General features: G+C 45.8%; 1 protein-coding gene across 1 annotated transcript in view; it reads right to left on the bottom strand.

Moving 5' to 3' along the window:
• The window catches only part of UPF3A (UPF3 regulator of nonsense transcripts homolog A (yeast)), a 28,580-nt gene that overhangs the window by 3,848 nt on the left and 8,391 nt on the right, over positions 1 to 16,341 (bottom strand). The window contains exons 6-9 of the mRNA XM_006851555.1: positions 12,229 to 12,284; positions 11,982 to 12,140; positions 3,076 to 3,236; positions 738 to 1,023 (exon numbers count right to left, since the gene is read on the bottom strand). Coding sequence (XP_006851618.1) covers positions 738 to 1,023; positions 3,076 to 3,236; positions 11,982 to 12,140; positions 12,229 to 12,284 — 662 coding nt within the window. The remainder of the gene's footprint in view (positions 1 to 737; positions 1,024 to 3,075; positions 3,237 to 11,981; positions 12,141 to 12,228; positions 12,285 to 16,341) is intronic.

Below are 16,341 nucleotides of genomic sequence, written 5' to 3'. Positions count from 1 at the left end.
TGTGAATAACCTCAGTACCTGAGCAAATCATCAAGTTGCTCATAATGTAAGAGGGGGTCACTGCTAAAGGCCACTCGTTGCTGTTAATGGTGGTGGGGTCATTTGGAAAAGGATGACGGTGATGGTTGTACAATATGATGAACATAATCAACTGTCACTAAATTGTACATGTAAAAATTGATTTGACACGTGTTTCTTTTATATACGTATGTATGTGTGTATGTACATATGTATGTGTGTATGTATGTAAGTGTGTGTGTGTATGTATGTGTGTGCGTGTGAATGTATGTATAGCCATCACACAAAAACAGTTAAGACGCAGTTCTAAAAACTGTCATTCGTATTTTCTTTACTGGTTTATAATTTGGCCATAACTTAATTTCAAGCAAATGGTATAAAAGTGCTCATTTTATATTCCCCTTTCTCCCTCAGTGAAACATCATTTGGATTCTCTGAGAAAAGATGACCACTGGCTTCACTGTTTCGTGGTTTAGTGTTTACCGGGTAAGCAAAACACTCAGCCAAGTAAATGCTGAGTCCCCCCAAACATGATGCTGTCTAAGACAATGTTCAACGTGAGAGCCGGGGGGGAACAACACCCCCCACCGTCGGGGGCTTTACCTAAAGGCACCTCTATGGATACTTTCTTCTACTTTTGTTCAATAAAAGAATCCCAGTTTGGGGGAAAGCAGATGAAGCCCTCTGACCTCTAACGACTGCGGAATGAGGGAAAGGACCTTGTTTCTCGTGCGCTCCTTTCTGGGTGCCGCGACACTACCGCACTTCTCTGTCCCCAGTCTCTCTACCGCCTCCACCGAGAAGCTGCAGGTGGGCTTCCCTTGGTCTGCAGGGAGCCCTTTCCCCCATTTCAGCTCATCTTCGGTCCTTCTCAGAAACTTATCGAATTCACAGTGAGCACTACGCTTCCTGCCATCATCCAAGTGACATCTCTGTGTTTCAAGCTCTTTTTCTCGAAATCTTCTCTCCGTATCCCTTTGCTCTTTCTCACTGTCATTTTGTGACCTGTGATTCAATATAGACGGTTAGTATACCGATTGGCATTGCTAGCTGAGTACCTGCCTTCCTCGCTACACTGTGAGCCCCCCAAAGATAGAAAATCAACAGTCTGCTCATCAATGTAATGCCAGAGTCCCCACAGTGGTGGACACACAGCAGGCATTCAATTCAAACTCATCAAATGATGGATTAAAAGAAATAATGATAATGTGTATCACTGTATGTGCCTAAAAGATTTCACACTAACATATACACACACATACATGAGGGGGGTTCACAAAGTTCACGCAAAAAAGGGAGGAAGACAGAATGAAGAATTTTTCTGAAACCTCCTCCAGTGTGCATGGAACTATTTCCAGATCTTCGTAAAAACCGCGAAGGACAGAGAATTCCCTGCATCAGAAACTTCCATCACGTAGGGAGTGAGACAGCCCGCGTGATTGCCCAACGTCACCAGAACAGTTACTGCCAGCTTCACAGATTAACACACTCATTAGTTCTGCACACATTTCTAAATGTGAAGTGAATAATCAAGGAATCCGGGACTGCTAAGCTCACTTGTTTTCCAGTCTTTCTCCTCCGCACACCACAAACAAAAGATCTCACCCTGTATCTGTGGCCCATCCACCGATCAGAAGTCGCAGCAAGACTAGTGGAGACACGTGGGGACCTATAAGCAGAGCATGAATTCATGCCAGAAACATGAGAATGGGCACATTTATAACACAGTCCTCAATAATACAACCGTGCTACAAGATAATGGATTTGATCATTACATATAAACTCATTTTATAAAGAACTCAATAAACCAATCACAAAAATGGAGGGAAAAACTTTAGCAAAATTGCGTGTTAAGACAGCAGTAACAAACGGTTCCAGTAACCGTGATGCCAGGAAAACAACAACCTGTTCACCAGACCTTCCACTCAGCATTCCGACTAGAGCCCAGCTTCCAACTGGGAGTTCTGAGCAGAACATTCGGGGGACCAAGACTCTCTCTGTGGGAACTAGATACAAACAGGCAGGAGAGCTGGGATAAGGGTGACAAACCTGAGGCTCTGTGGCCACAGAAAAGGGAATTCCAGCCCACATGGGGATTGAGGCGAAGGTAAGCAGACCCTGACGGTTAGGGAGCTGAGAGCTGGCTCCTCGGGAGCAGCAGCTGGCGGGTCTCTCTCAAGGCTGGTCTGTGGAGCAGAGGTTACAAGTCTCCCATTCACAGGTAAGTAAGCCCAGCTCAGGGTACCTCTGCTGGGGCAGGACCTTATGAGCAAGGAAATGGACAAAACAAATGCACTCATGGGCATTTAGCAAGGAGAGACTGTGAGACACTCCGAACATCCAAGAGTAACTGCTTCTGGCCCCAAAGCATCAAGACAACTTCATGAGATGCAGCACAGCCTTTCAAGTAACTCCATTTCCGCCATCAGCACCCTTCTCAATGGACAGTGACAATGGCGGCAGGATACCAAAAATATAATCAATGCCACTGGATTACTGTGCGGGTTAAGGTTGTGGTTTATCTATTTTCACACAATTAAAACAAAACAACCACTTTCTAGTCCTTAAAGACTGGGTCTCAATTTTTTTAATTTGTAAATAAATTAAAGGAAGGTTTGGCCACTGTTCAAACCCAATCCGGCAGTGTGGATGATCAAAGGGATAAGGTATCTCAAAACCAACTACAAACGTGTCTAGAATCACAAAAGAATCTGGGAGAAGAGGTCTCAAAATATAACATTCAGTACCAGGACACCCCAAAGAATGACAAAAGGGGAAAACAGACTAGGCAAAGACAGGCAGACGGTCATCAAGGAAAACACCAGAAGAAAAGGGCCCTGCTCAGAAGACAGACTTGAGGCTGCAGAAGGAAAGGTTTTATTAAGCTCCCAACGTGACGGATGAGAATCAGAACCAAACATGTACAACCACAGCCCAGATCAATTCTTCACCTTCAAGTATAATGTGTGTGCTCATATCGGCAGAGCATGTTGATTATGACTTCATAACAACTTTTCAATATTTCATGTGGTCATTAAAAACAAAACCACAACTCACTTTTCCTTGAGTTTCTTCTGTGAGCTTTCTAAAGACTTGGATTTTATGACTGGACAGCTAGGAAATTTTTCCCATTTTCCATCTCCAATACCAATTTCCTCTCCTCTTTCTTTTGGTTTCTCTGTGGTTGGTTCCTCTCCCTTTTCAGGTTTCTTAAGAAGCTGAGAAATTGCAGTATTAGTAAAATATCACTCTGAAAGTATTTTGTAAAATACATTGTTTTATAAATAAGAGAGTTTGGAGCAAGAAGGGAAAGCGAGTGGATGCTCCCCCGTGCTCCCCCACTTCACAATGAGTAGAAACAAGCACGCCTGGAATTTCAGGACTTTGGGTGGTAGCTGAGGTGGTGGAGAGTTGGGGACAGTAAAGGAACGTGGAGTGTCTACCCACACCCATTGAGAGCACTTGCTCAGTGCAGTCATTTTGGGATGGGACACAGGGAGAGACAGCGTCGCTGAAGGAGCTGCCAGGTTTTGGGACGATCTTTACGGTGGCAGATTGGCTGTGGGATTTGCGGGTCAAGCCACTGTGAGGAAGTCGAGAGAGACTCCAGTGCTACCAGGCCATGCTGCGGAATTTCATGGAGGCCTGAGGCAGATGTGCACGGGGACCAGCAGGAACTACAAGGGTAGCAGGGTTAGGGTGATACTTTGGAGGAACGGCAACCAAGCGGGGACAGCTGGCTCCCTGCCCACAGGTGACACTGTAGGAGGGTGTGTGCAGGGGTGCCCCTGAGGGAAAGCAGAACTCCACTGTTTACATCAGTGTCTGTTACCAGCTATTATCTCCCAACCACCCAGGCGGGTATACTGAATGAAGCCCAGAGATGAAGCCTTCAGAACTCTTGTATGAGCATTGAAAACCTTCAGTGTACAAGGAGCCCGAGACTAGGGCTTTCAGTTCCCCCCAGGTCTGGAACAGACCTCAGTCTCACGGCTCAGTTTTCAGCCGAGCAGTACACAGGTGTATAGTGGGGGTACAGCAACACTAGTAGGGTATGCTCGTCATGCAATAGTCAACCAGTCAAGATCAAACGGGCACCATTTACCTGAGGACAAAGTTGGGAAGGGATGGGAAGGTGGGTGGGGTGGAAACAGGGAGGAATCACTGCTGATCCACAGGGAGGAGGAGGGATCACTGGTGGTGCATGGTGGGGACTGCAATCACTGAGATGAAACAAAGTGTGTGATTGGTTGAATATAAAAGTGACGATCTTCTCTGTGGTGCTGTAGGGTCAGCACTGGATTGTTAACTGAAAGGTTGCCTGTTCAAACCCACCAGCTGCTCCTTGAAAACCCTATACAGGGTTGCTGTGAGTCAGAACTCACTCAAGGCACTTAATAACAATGACAATTCACAATAAAATGTTTTCAAAGCAGAATGCCCTCTAGTGATTCCCAGGAGAAGAACCCACACCCCCAGTTGCTAGGTGGAGTCCAGCTCACAGGGTCCCACCCTGTGGACTGGAGTGGAGCAGCCAGCCTTGTGTGCTTGGAGGGCTCTGAGTCTTGGTAGAAGCAAGCTCATGCATCTTTCTCCTGTGGAGCAGCTAGCTGAGTGCTTCTTCAATGTGCCACCAATCAGAAAAATTTACCACAAAAACCAGAATACGAAATTTAAAGTTAAAAAAAAAGATACCTAAATGGCTACAGGTCAACAAAAACTAGTAAAACACAGGAGAAGAAGGACCAATCAAAGCAAAACATGAAGAAGAGATCTTTTCCTCCTAGGAAGGCCAGGATAATGGGAAAAATGGAAAATTTTCAGAATACAGTGCTTTGTTGCTGTTGTTAGGTGTCATCGAGGCAGTTCTGACCCGTAGTGACCCTGTGCACAAGAGATCGAAACATTGTCGGGTCCTACACCATCCTCACAGTTGTCCCCATGCTTGAGCCCACTGCTGTTGCCACTGTGCCAATCCATCTCATTGGGGGTCTCCCTCTTTTCTGCTGACCATCCAGTTTACGAAATATGATGCCCTTCTCCAGGAACTGATCCTTCCTGATAATATGTCTGAAGTATGAGAGACGAAGTCTGGCCATCTTGGCTTCTAAGGAGCATTGTGGCTGTTACTTCTCCCAACACAGATCTGTTTGTTTTCTGGCAGTCCAAGGTACTTTTAATATGTTCCTCCAACACCATAACTCAAATGCATTGATTCTGCTACGGTCTTCCTTATTCACTGTCCAACTTTCACATGCATATGAAACTACTGAAAATACCATGGCTTGGGTCAGACCCACCTCAGTCCTCACACTGACATCTTTGCTCTTCAACACTGTAAAGAGGTCTTGTGCGGCAGACTGGCCTAATGCAACAGGTTGTTTGATTTCATGACTGCTGCTTCCAGGAGTGTTGGTGGTTGATCTGAGCAAAATGAAACTTTTGACTACTTCAATCTTTTCTCCATTGATATGGATGCTGTTGAGTGGGCTACTGGTGAGGATATTTATTTTCTTTACATTGAGATACAGCCCATAATGGAGGATCATGGTCTTGGATCATCATCCGTAATTGTTTTAAATCCTCCTCCTTCCAGCAGGCAAGGTTGTATTGTCTGTATATCGCAGGTTGCTAATGAGTCTTCCTCCAAGTGAATATGCTTCTTGCTGTTGTGGTGAAGTGCCGTGGAGTCGGTTCCGACCCATAGTGACCCTAGATAGAGTTTCCAAGGAGTGACTGGTGAACTTGAACTGCTGACCTTTTGATTTAAACTACTATGCAGTCCAACGCATTAACCCACAGCGTCACACCAAATATGCTTAAGAGAAGCAAAAACACACAGAAAGCTAGCTATGAACCAGAAACAAATGAAGAAACAAAATGAGAGACTCAACAAGGAAATCTATAACATTTAAAAAAAAAAAAAAAAAGAGGAGAATTTCTGGAACTGAAGAAAGCAACTGAGTCAGAAGGAGCAAGAGAAGACACCAATCACACTGAACAGACAGAAGGTAGACAAAGTGAAAAGTGAACCAGCCAACAAAATAACCAAACTGAGCAAGTCTCAAGAGAAACAGAAGAACAAGTAAAAATGAACAAAGGCAAATGGAAATGTGGGATTAAATGAAGAAGTCTAGCATTAGAATTACTGGAAATCCCAGCGCACCCTGACACCATGACACCATGAAAGCATGTCAACAATATTCCAGGAGACAATCAGAGAGAATTTCCCAGACCAGAAGGGAGCGCCAAGTCTGCAAATACAGGAAGCTACACAAGCCCCAATTAGAAGAAACACAAAATTCTACACCATATCCAAATACAATTCTTGAAAATCAAAGACAAGAGAGAATTTGGAAAGCAACAAGAGAAAAATGCCATCTAACAAACCAAGGGGTCGTCCATTAGATTCAGTGTAACTGCCCTCCAGAAACTCCAGGGGCCACAAGACAACGGAGAAACATTTCTAAAGAACTGCTAACCAAGCATTCTTTTACTCAGCAAAGTTGTCATTTAAGAATGAGGGGATATCAAGACATTGCTCAACAAGTAGAAGCTCTGGGAGTTTGTCCCTACTGGACCAGTTTCGCATCATTCAAGGAGTCCACCCACATTCAATAAATAAATACCTGTAGACACAGGGGAGCGTGGTGGCTCCATATGGTCAGCACTATCAGTGGGTCGAGCCCACCATCTACTCTGCAGGTGAAAGACGAGGCTTTCTGCTCCCAGCAGAATTTACAGCCTCAGAAACCCTACAGGGTCGCCAGGAGTCAGAACTGACTCGACAGTATTTAACAACAGCAATGTACATTATTGTATATATACAGGGAAAAAAAGCACAAACAAAAAACAGAGAGAGTTGTTGTTGTTAGGCGCTATCAAGTCAGTACTGACTCACAGCGACCCTATGCACAACAGAACAAAACCCTACCTGATCCCGGGCCAACCTCACAATTGTTGCCTCACAACTGATGAGCCCATCGCTGCTGCCACTGTGCCCAGGCATCTCGTTGGGGGGTCTTCCTCTTTTTTTCTGACCCTCTACTTTATTAAACATGATATCCAAGACATCTCCAGAAAACACAATAACATGGACAATCATGAGGTCCCAGTATATTTTCAGGGAATAAACTCAGGAATTAAATCCTGCAAACAATACACCAAGTTGGTAAGCAATAATTAGGAAGTAAATGTATGAGATACAGGCTGTACTGCTGTGCTTAATGATGATGCGCCCACGGCGATGAGACCAGGAGGAGCATTCAGAGTCCGTGTTGGTTAGACGTTAGCGACTGTTCATGTGTCAAATGGTGCCATTTTCAGTTGTGTAATGTAATATAAGAGTTCTGGTGTGGCGCTGTGGGTTAATGCGCCAAACTGCAAAGCCACTGGAACTGCAAGGTCCACAGTTCAAGCTCACCAGCTGCTCCTTGGAAAACCTATACAGGGTCGTTATGGGTTGGAAACGACTTGATGGCACTTAACAACAACAACAACAACAGCAATGTAATATAGGAGTCCTGGTGTGGCATTGTAGGATAAACACAGAAGCACAAGGAAGGTCTGAACCACAAGGCTGATGGTTCACACTTACCAGCTGCTCCTGGGAAACCTTATACTGGGTCACTAGGAGTCGGAACCAACGCAACCACACTTAACAACAAAAACAACAACAAATGCAATATATATGGTTATTGTTGTTCAGTGCCATCGGGTCAGTACCTACTCACAGCGACCCTGTATAGGGCTGCCGAGAAGCGGATGGTGGGCTTGAACCACTGATCTTGCAGTTCAAACTGACTTTGCAGTTCAGTGCCTTAACCCACAGTGGCACACTAGGAAATCACTGATAAAAAAATTCAGAAGAAGAGAAGGAAGCAAAAAGGGCCTTCAAAAGAAAGCAGCCAAACATACAAAATCAGAATTAAAAAACTAAGCTACAAACTACTGAAAACCCACAACAAAATGAGGTCAACATGTTTCCAGTAAACCTCGGTCTCAGTGGGCCAAACGAGAGCCAGAGCGTGGCGGAGTAACGATACAACACAATGCGCTCTCTTCCTGTCTATGAGACATTCACCTTGCACATGAGATCACAAACAAACTCAAAAATTAAATCCTGAAAACAATACAACAGCAAAATTGTAAGCAGTTAAGTCCAAACAATACAAGAAAATAATTAAAACACAAAAGAGGATGGAAAAAATATCCCATGCTACCAGTAAGCAAGAAAGAACAGGGAGGGACATACTGGTATCAGATAAGATAGATTTTAAATCAAAATCTGCTATGAGAGATAAAGAAGGGCATCACATAATAACAATGGGGTTGATCCAGCAAGAAGATATAACAATTACACATGTGTGAATGCGCTGGACTGCAAAGTCACTTTGAACTACAAGGTCGCTTTGAACTGCAAGGTCAGTCATTCAAGCTCACCAGCCGCTTCTCGGAAACGCTTTACAGGGTCACTATGAATTGAACTGACTCGATGGCACCTAACAACAACAATACATCTAGCAGCAAAGCTCCAAAATACAGTCAACAAACACTAGTAATGGAAGGAGGACTAGACAGCTCCCCGAGACTACTACAAGACTTCAACACACATGTACTGTTCATTACTGATGGAACATCAAAAAGGTCACCAAAGGCACCGAAAACATGACACCATAAGCCAACTGGACCTAACTGACATACACAGAACGTTCCACCCAACATCAGAACACTTAAATAAGCATGCAGCCAACAAAAAACACTGCTCTCCAAATTACTTCCTGAAGAAAACCCTGGCTTTACCCACGAGGGACATGTCATTGCACATGTGGATGGCCAATCTAATCATCTTTCTGGGGTCCCCGATTTTATCAGTTATTACCAGATTATGAGGTTTTGGGTACATACATCAATCTGTGCCCAGATCTGTACACATTTTGATCCAATTCTTATCAAAGTCAAGTTGAAAGAAACTATTGTGGATGACTTTTCTCGTGGAATAAACGTTTTCTTGCACATCTAGCTTTCACCCTTGAAGCAAGTGGACTAGAGCACCACTATCTGGCTCCTACCCCGTACCACGCACAAAGCTGCATTTTAAAGGGACTTTTCAAGAAAGATTCTTCATAAATTATGTTGTTCCTCAGCGCTGCTCATCATCTAGTTCAGATTTCCGTTCTTCTTGGATGTGGGTAATGGTGCACTTTTCCACTGAAGTGGGGCCATACATCGGGTCTTAGCCAACGGCAGGCAGGCAGAGGAGCGTGTGTCTCGCCCACATGGGGACTTTAAGTGCTAGTGAGCGGTCGGCCACATCACACACCACCGACCCCATCATGGAGGCCGCGGAAGCACATTCCAAGATGAGGTACCAGCCGGGGTTGCTGAATTATTACGAGCCGAGGCACAATGGACAAGAACTGGACGTGGAGCATGAACACGAAATCTACTTTCAGTCAGATTTTGAGACAATTTGTTATTGTAACCTAGCCTGACTGGTGGCAATGCTTGGAAGCTTTCGTAGGGACAGTGTTAAAACTTCTTCCCTCCATTGCTAGCAAACCCCATATGGCATCTATGGAGAAGCTGTTCTTAGAGCAAATCCCTAGAGAAAGATTTGCATCCTTAAAGAACTGGCTACGTTTTCTCGTCATGGATAATGAAAACTGTTTCTGACCGACCTTCTAGGTTCTGAGGGTCAAGAGTAACAGAAGCTGACCTGAGCTCCACTATCTCTCAGCTCTTCCCCATCCTTTCGATTTCCAGTATATTCTTCCTCATTTCTGACTTTCTTTTCCTATCATCCAATTTTACTGAATTCCTATGCCAAACACTCACTGCTGTAAGTCAATGCTACCTGCAGCAACACCACAGGATACAGCAGAGTCTTCACAGAAGAGCGGCTCGTGGCTCTGAACTGCTGACCTTCCTGTGAGGAGCTGAGTACTTTAAGCACTGTACTATCAAGGTTCCGTTTAAATCCCTATGTGAGACTTTAAATCCTTCACAGGAGAGGGAAGATGCACATTTGGCTGAAATTTGGATTTAATGATGTCATCTGCAAGAGTGGAGTCCCGGTGTGGTGTTGCAGGATAATGCACTGCAAGACAAGGTGAGTTTGAACCACAAGGTCAGAGGTTCAACCCATCAGACGCTCCTCGGAAACCCTATACAGGGTCTGTGAGTCAGAACGGACTCAATGGCATCTAACAACAAAACACAGTACTGAACACATAAGAACGGATCTCAGTCTGGCCCAACATATTTTGTGGTTGCTATTGTTAAGTGCTGTCCAGTCCACTGACCTTGCGGTTCAAATCGACCTTCAGGCCAAGTGCTTATCCCATGGCGCCACACCAGGACTCCCAACATATTTTACACAGAGAGCAATGTCCTCCATACGTTAAACAACCTAACGAGACATGGGGTACGCACTTGGCTGCTAAGTGAAAGGTCTGTGGTTTGACGCCAGCATCCGCTCCACAGGCGACCTCAGCCCAGAAAACCCCTGGGAAGCTCTGCTCCACCCTGTAGGCTTGCGCTGAGTCAGAGCTGACTGGACAGCTCATGACGACGGGCCTTAGAGTAGCCTCAGAAACACGTGAATCAGTCACAAGAGAAACCAGCCCACTGCTGCTACCAGAAAACAAAGGGTCACACCTGGAGTTAGCCTCCACACGAACAACAGACGCAGCCACTCCTCACTGACGGACACAGTTAGGTTGGAAAGGTCAGGGCATTGAGAAAAGTTGTGAAGTACCGTCGAGTCAGTTCTGACTCCTAACAACCCTGTATAGGGCTTCCAAGGAGTGGCAGGTGGGTTTGAACCACAGACCTTGCGGTTTGAACTGACCTTACGGTCAAGTGTTTATCCTATGGCGCCACACCAAAATTAGCAAAAAGGGATGATAAGCCCATCAGATCCCAAAGTAGAAGATGACTACCTCGTTACATTGCGTCACAGCCTGCCCAAGAGACACCACTGTCCCCGACTCCGACTGCGATGCAGCTGCCTGCCTCTGGTGGCCACCACTGCTAGGTGAGACGTATGCTGTGAATGTGGACAGCAGTTGCATGGGAGATTTCTCATTGTTGTCATAAATGCATAATGTCAGACAGAGAGAGAAGCCATATGTGAGGGCGAGCTGCATATGCTAAGCCAGTCGTTTTCAAACGTGGGGTTTTGTTTTGTATTTTTTCCAGTTAGGAGACCTTTTCCTTAGAGAAAATTTTAAAGAGAACATTGAACATTGGCTAATCTGGGTGCGGAGTCCCTGGGTGGTGTAGATGGTCACTGTGCTACTGATCACCAAAAGGTTGAAGTTTACCCAGAGACGCCTCAGAAGGCCCCGTAGTCTACTTCTGAAAACCAGAGACGCACAGTCCACTCGGACACACAGGCGGTCACTACGAGTTGAAATCGGTTGGTGCGCTCTGGGTGAAGTACCCTGCTTTATGCCCACACTGTTGTTGGTGTTAAGTGCTGTTGAGGTGGTGCTGACTCATACCAACCCTGTCTATGGTTTTGAGGAGCAGCTGGTGGGTTTGAACCATGGACCTTGTACTTAGCAGTCCTTTTTGACCCTTCTGTGTGGCGCTGTGGGCTAATGTTTCAGACTGCAAAGTCATTTGAGCTGCAAGGTAAGTGGTTCAAGCTCACCAGCTGCTCCTTGGAAACCCTATACAGGGTCACTCTGGGTTGGAATCGACTCGACGGCACTTAACAACCACCACCTCTCCTATACCAAAGACTTCCAAGGTCACAGGCCATGTAAGGAACGCCTTATGCTTTCTCGAACATACTTTGAAAATCTCTATCTTAAAATCAAGAAAAGGGAGCGACAGTAATAAAAGAAGAGATTAATTGAAAGTGTCTCGAAGACTAATGTTACAAACCCTAAAAGGGACAGTCAGTACAGGAGAGTCCATTTTAGGAAAGAAACGCCAGGTTTACTCACAATTACCTTGATCTTTCTTTCTTCCTCAATAGTTTTCTTCTGTTTGTCGGCCTCCTTTCTCTTACATCTTTCTTCCTCTCTTCTTTTTCTTTTCTCTTCTTCCCGTAAGCGTTTCTTTTCTAATTCCCGTCTCCTTCGTTCTTCTCGCTTCTCTTCTCGAATTCGCTGAAGTTACAGAAAAGTGTGTGTAGAAATGGTGGAAGGAGACGGCAGTAACAGGGAGGGTAGACATTAGATGAAAGGACAGACCTACCTGCTTCTCCAGTTTTCTATTTTTAATATATTCCAAAAGAGGTGTGGTTCTTCTAGCTAAAACAAAAAATCGTAATGTATTATTTAACTTCTCAAATAAAGCTTCTTTATTTTCAATAAAGGTTTTCAACTTAATCTTTAACATTATTAGAGGAGAAATAGAATTATTTTTTTTAAATCTCTATGTACATAAACTACATCCTGGAAAGTTCCTATTTTGTCACCATATAGCCAAGTCATGGCGTGGCGCTGCAGGATAAAGCCCCCGACCACAAGCCTGGCCTGAACCACAAGGTTAGAAGTTGCTCCTCGGAAACCTCATACAGAGTCACTGTGAGTCAGAACCGACTCAACAACACTTATCAACAACAACAACATTGTCAAGTAATGTAGTTATTGCTGTTGTTAAGTGCCATCAAGTTGGTTCTGATGCATAGCGACTCTGTATAGGGTTCCCAAGGAGTGGCTGGTAAGTTTGAACTACCATCCTTGTGGTTCGAACCAACCTTGCAGTCCAGTGCTTTATCCCAGAGTCACACCAAAAAGCATCAAAGAACAAGGAATGAATGTTTCCACCAACTCTGACCCTAGTCTTCAAGTCTCCTATCGCAACAGTCTGATTTGATCAAACACGCAGTAGTAGGCCTAAGGGTATTTATATAAGATAAACCAGTTCCAAGAGGTATGGTATGGACTATCCATGGTGAGGTGGTTTGAATAGCCATTCAGCTTATAGGTGGAAGTAAAAGATTCTGTGGGTCTTTCTGTTCCTCAGGTCTTACAGGTCACAATTACTGGATTCTCCTGATGGATAAAGAAAACAAAAATCCTCACCACTGGACCAAGAAACACTATCATGATCAATGGAGAAAAGACTGACATTGTTAAAGACTTCACTTTGCTCATATCCACCATCAACACTCATGGAAGCAGCAGTCAAGAAATCAAACGAGGTATTACATTAGGCAGATCTGCTGCACAAGACCTTTTTAAAGTGTTGAAGAGCAGAGATGTCAGCTTGAGGACTAAGATAAGCCTGACGCAAGCCATGGTATTTTCAATAGCCTCACATGCGTGTCAAAGTTGGACTGGGAATAAGGAAGATCGTAGAAGAGTTGATGCATCTGAATTATGGTGTTGGAGGAGAATATTATAAGTACCATGGATTTGCAAAAGAACAAAACAGGTCTGTGTTGGAAAAGTGCAGCCAGAGTGCTCCTTAGAAGCCAGACTAGCCAGAGTTCATCTCTCATACTTGGGACTTACTATCAAGACATGATGCCTGGTATAGTGGACAGTCAGTGAAAAAGAAGACGTGCCCCCGACCCCCCCGAAACAAGATGGACTGGCACAGTGACAGCAGCAATGGGCTCAAGTGTAACGATGACAAGGAGCTCTGGTAGCGCAGTGGTTATGAACTGGGTTGCGAACCTTAAGGTCAGCAGTTCGAAACTACCAGCTGCTCCGTGGGAGAGATGAGGCTTTCTGTTCCCATGAAGATTTACAGCCTCGGAAACCCTGTACAGGGTGGCCATGGGTTGGAACCAACTCAATGGCACTTAACAACAACAGGACTGGGCAGTGTTTTGTTCTGTTGTGCTCAGGGTCACTGTGAGTCGGAGCAGACACAATAGCACCTAACAACAACACCTGAAGGCTGATATGGCATTTTGAGAGTTCCTAGGAACAGGAATTAAGTTCAACCATGTGACTTATCCAAGAAGAGGGGAGTCCCTGGGCTGTGTTTCCTGAGATTTAGGGTTCGTGAACACTTTGAAAACCTGTGTAAAATATTGTATAATGATGTCTGTGCACATTTTCTAGAGAAAACGTTTACCAGATTCTCCAAGAGCTCTGTGGTCCTATGGGATTCAGATCAAGTCTTATAGATCTTCTCTGTACCTTTCAGCATGTTGTTAAAAGTACACGGGCTCTCGAGTTAGGGAGATAGCCAGACAGCTTTACTTCAGGCGGCTCCACAGTAGTGAGAGCTAACAAGTGTTCAGATGCCTGCATGTTTATGACAAATGTAAGGTATCACAAGAGCCCTCCTTCCTGCCTGGTGGTTCCTGGGTCAAGCACGATCCCCAGCTCAGGATGACTAATGTTGGCTCATGAAGGTCAAAGATCAGCCTGTGTAACAAACAGGGAAATCATGTCAAAGCAGTGCATTCTGGATGGAAATCTGGAAAGATGTTGGATGCAAAACAAGATGAACAAATCCATGTCACTGAATTGTGCATTAAAAAAATACTGAAATGGCAAATATGTCTTTATAACCAATCCACTGCCACAGAGTCAATTCAACTTGGAGTAGAACTGCCCCATAGGGTCTCCACGGCTGTGCATCTTACAAAGGAAGATGCCCCAGGTGGGTTCAAACCACCAACCTTTCAGTTAGCACCACTAAATCACTGTGCCCCCCCCGGGCACCCCACACACACACACACAAGACAAAGGCTCAAGTGTGCACCAGACTCCAAGCAGGGTGCTGGGAGCACAGGAGGCATGGGAAGTGGCAGCACTTTAGGAGAGCACAGCAGGAATGGCTGGATGGCCTGTCCTCAAGGTTGTGTCACTACTGCCGTGACAAGACCGCAGCGCCGTCAGCCACGAGCAGCTCTTCAGCCTGGAGTCTGCGTAAGGGAAGATGCTGATGGGTTGTAGGTCTCAGCTGTGGGTGACTGTCAGCAGGGCATAAAACAAGCCACCTCAGACACAGGTGGCCCACGTCACTACCATCAAACAAGAGCCAGAGCACTGGACTTCCTGGCCCCCGGAGCCAGTAAAGCTGAGGAGCTTTGGGCAGCAGGCTCATCTGTAGATGGGATGCCTCCAGACACTGAACTGGAGAGCTAGGTGTGCTGACGCGTGGAGCTAGAGCCTAGAGCCCTCAAACTGAAGCCGAGGGTGGAGTGGTGTGCCTGTGGTCACGGGTCAGCAGCATTAAAGGAGCTCTGCACCCTTTACTGGAACAGGGCAGAAGCCAGAGAGGCCTGCCTGTGGACATGACAGAGGAGACGCTGTCCTGACAGGAAGAAATGTTCTCCGAATTGTAACCTGCTAATTCCTGGTGTGGGGCTGGAGGATCACCACTGAACTGCCCACCACAAGCTGGGCAGTTCAAACCCACCAGCCGCTCCTCGGAAACCGTACACAGGGTCGCGATGACTCAGAACCGACTCCACGGCACCTGACAACTCCCCTAAGAAACCGTGTAGCTGTGAGTATGGTGTGTGCATTCTGTGTGGGTTACAGAACTCCGCTGAGCAGAGAGGACTGTGGGAGGGATGGCTGCCAGGTTGCTGGCGATGACCGAACACTGTTCTTGTCCTGACTTGTCCTATACAAGGGGACAGATAAAAGCGGAGTGAAGAGGAATGGAGACAGGGAAAGTTCTGTAAACAATTTGCTTTGCTTTGGCCTCCTCTTAAATTTAATACATTCTACAGTGAAATCGCAATTCTGGCCCCAGGACTGTCTTCCCAACGCTGTCTCCATGTCAGGAATGCTGTGCTCCATCCACTCATCTGCTGAGATACACTGGGGTCTTGAGAGTCTTTCAGTTCCTTGTCTTGTTCATCCAATTTCTGTCAGTCCTAGCCTCAAAGTGCATTCTGGGTCTACTCGTCCTGCCTAGGGACCTGGCTGGACAACCCTCCCACCCAGTGACCGGGCTGCTTCCACTGGTATCACCATGTATTACATAGGGCGCACCAGCGCTCGGGTGTGTGTGTGTGTGGGAGGGGGGGGTAACACAATCAGAGATCCTGCCTCGCTCAAGGTCATACCCCCAATAGTTTCCAATTGCTCTTGGAACACAATCCTTTAAAAAAATCCAAACTTCTTACCACAATCATAAACCCACCTACCTTCACCAACTACTCTATTCTTTGCCATCTTGTGCTTACCACACGAGCGTTTGTCCTGTATGTCCCAAGGCTAACCTAGTCCCTAGGCCCTTACACATGTAGTTCCCTCTTCTTCCACCTCGCAGCTCAGCTGGCTTCTTATTCGTCTGGTCTCAACTCTCAGCTCTGGTCTCCTCAGAGGGTCTCCCCTGAGTGCTCTCCCCCACCATCTCTTCAGAGGGTCTCCCCTGAGCACTCTCCCC

Source organism: Chrysochloris asiatica, unplaced genomic scaffold, assembly GCF_000296735.1.
Source record: "Chrysochloris asiatica unplaced genomic scaffold, ChrAsi1.0 scaffold00029, whole genome shotgun sequence".
Taxonomy (NCBI): Eukaryota; Metazoa; Chordata; class Mammalia; order Afrosoricida; family Chrysochloridae; genus Chrysochloris; species Chrysochloris asiatica.
This window is presented reverse-complemented; position numbering and strand designations above follow the sequence as displayed.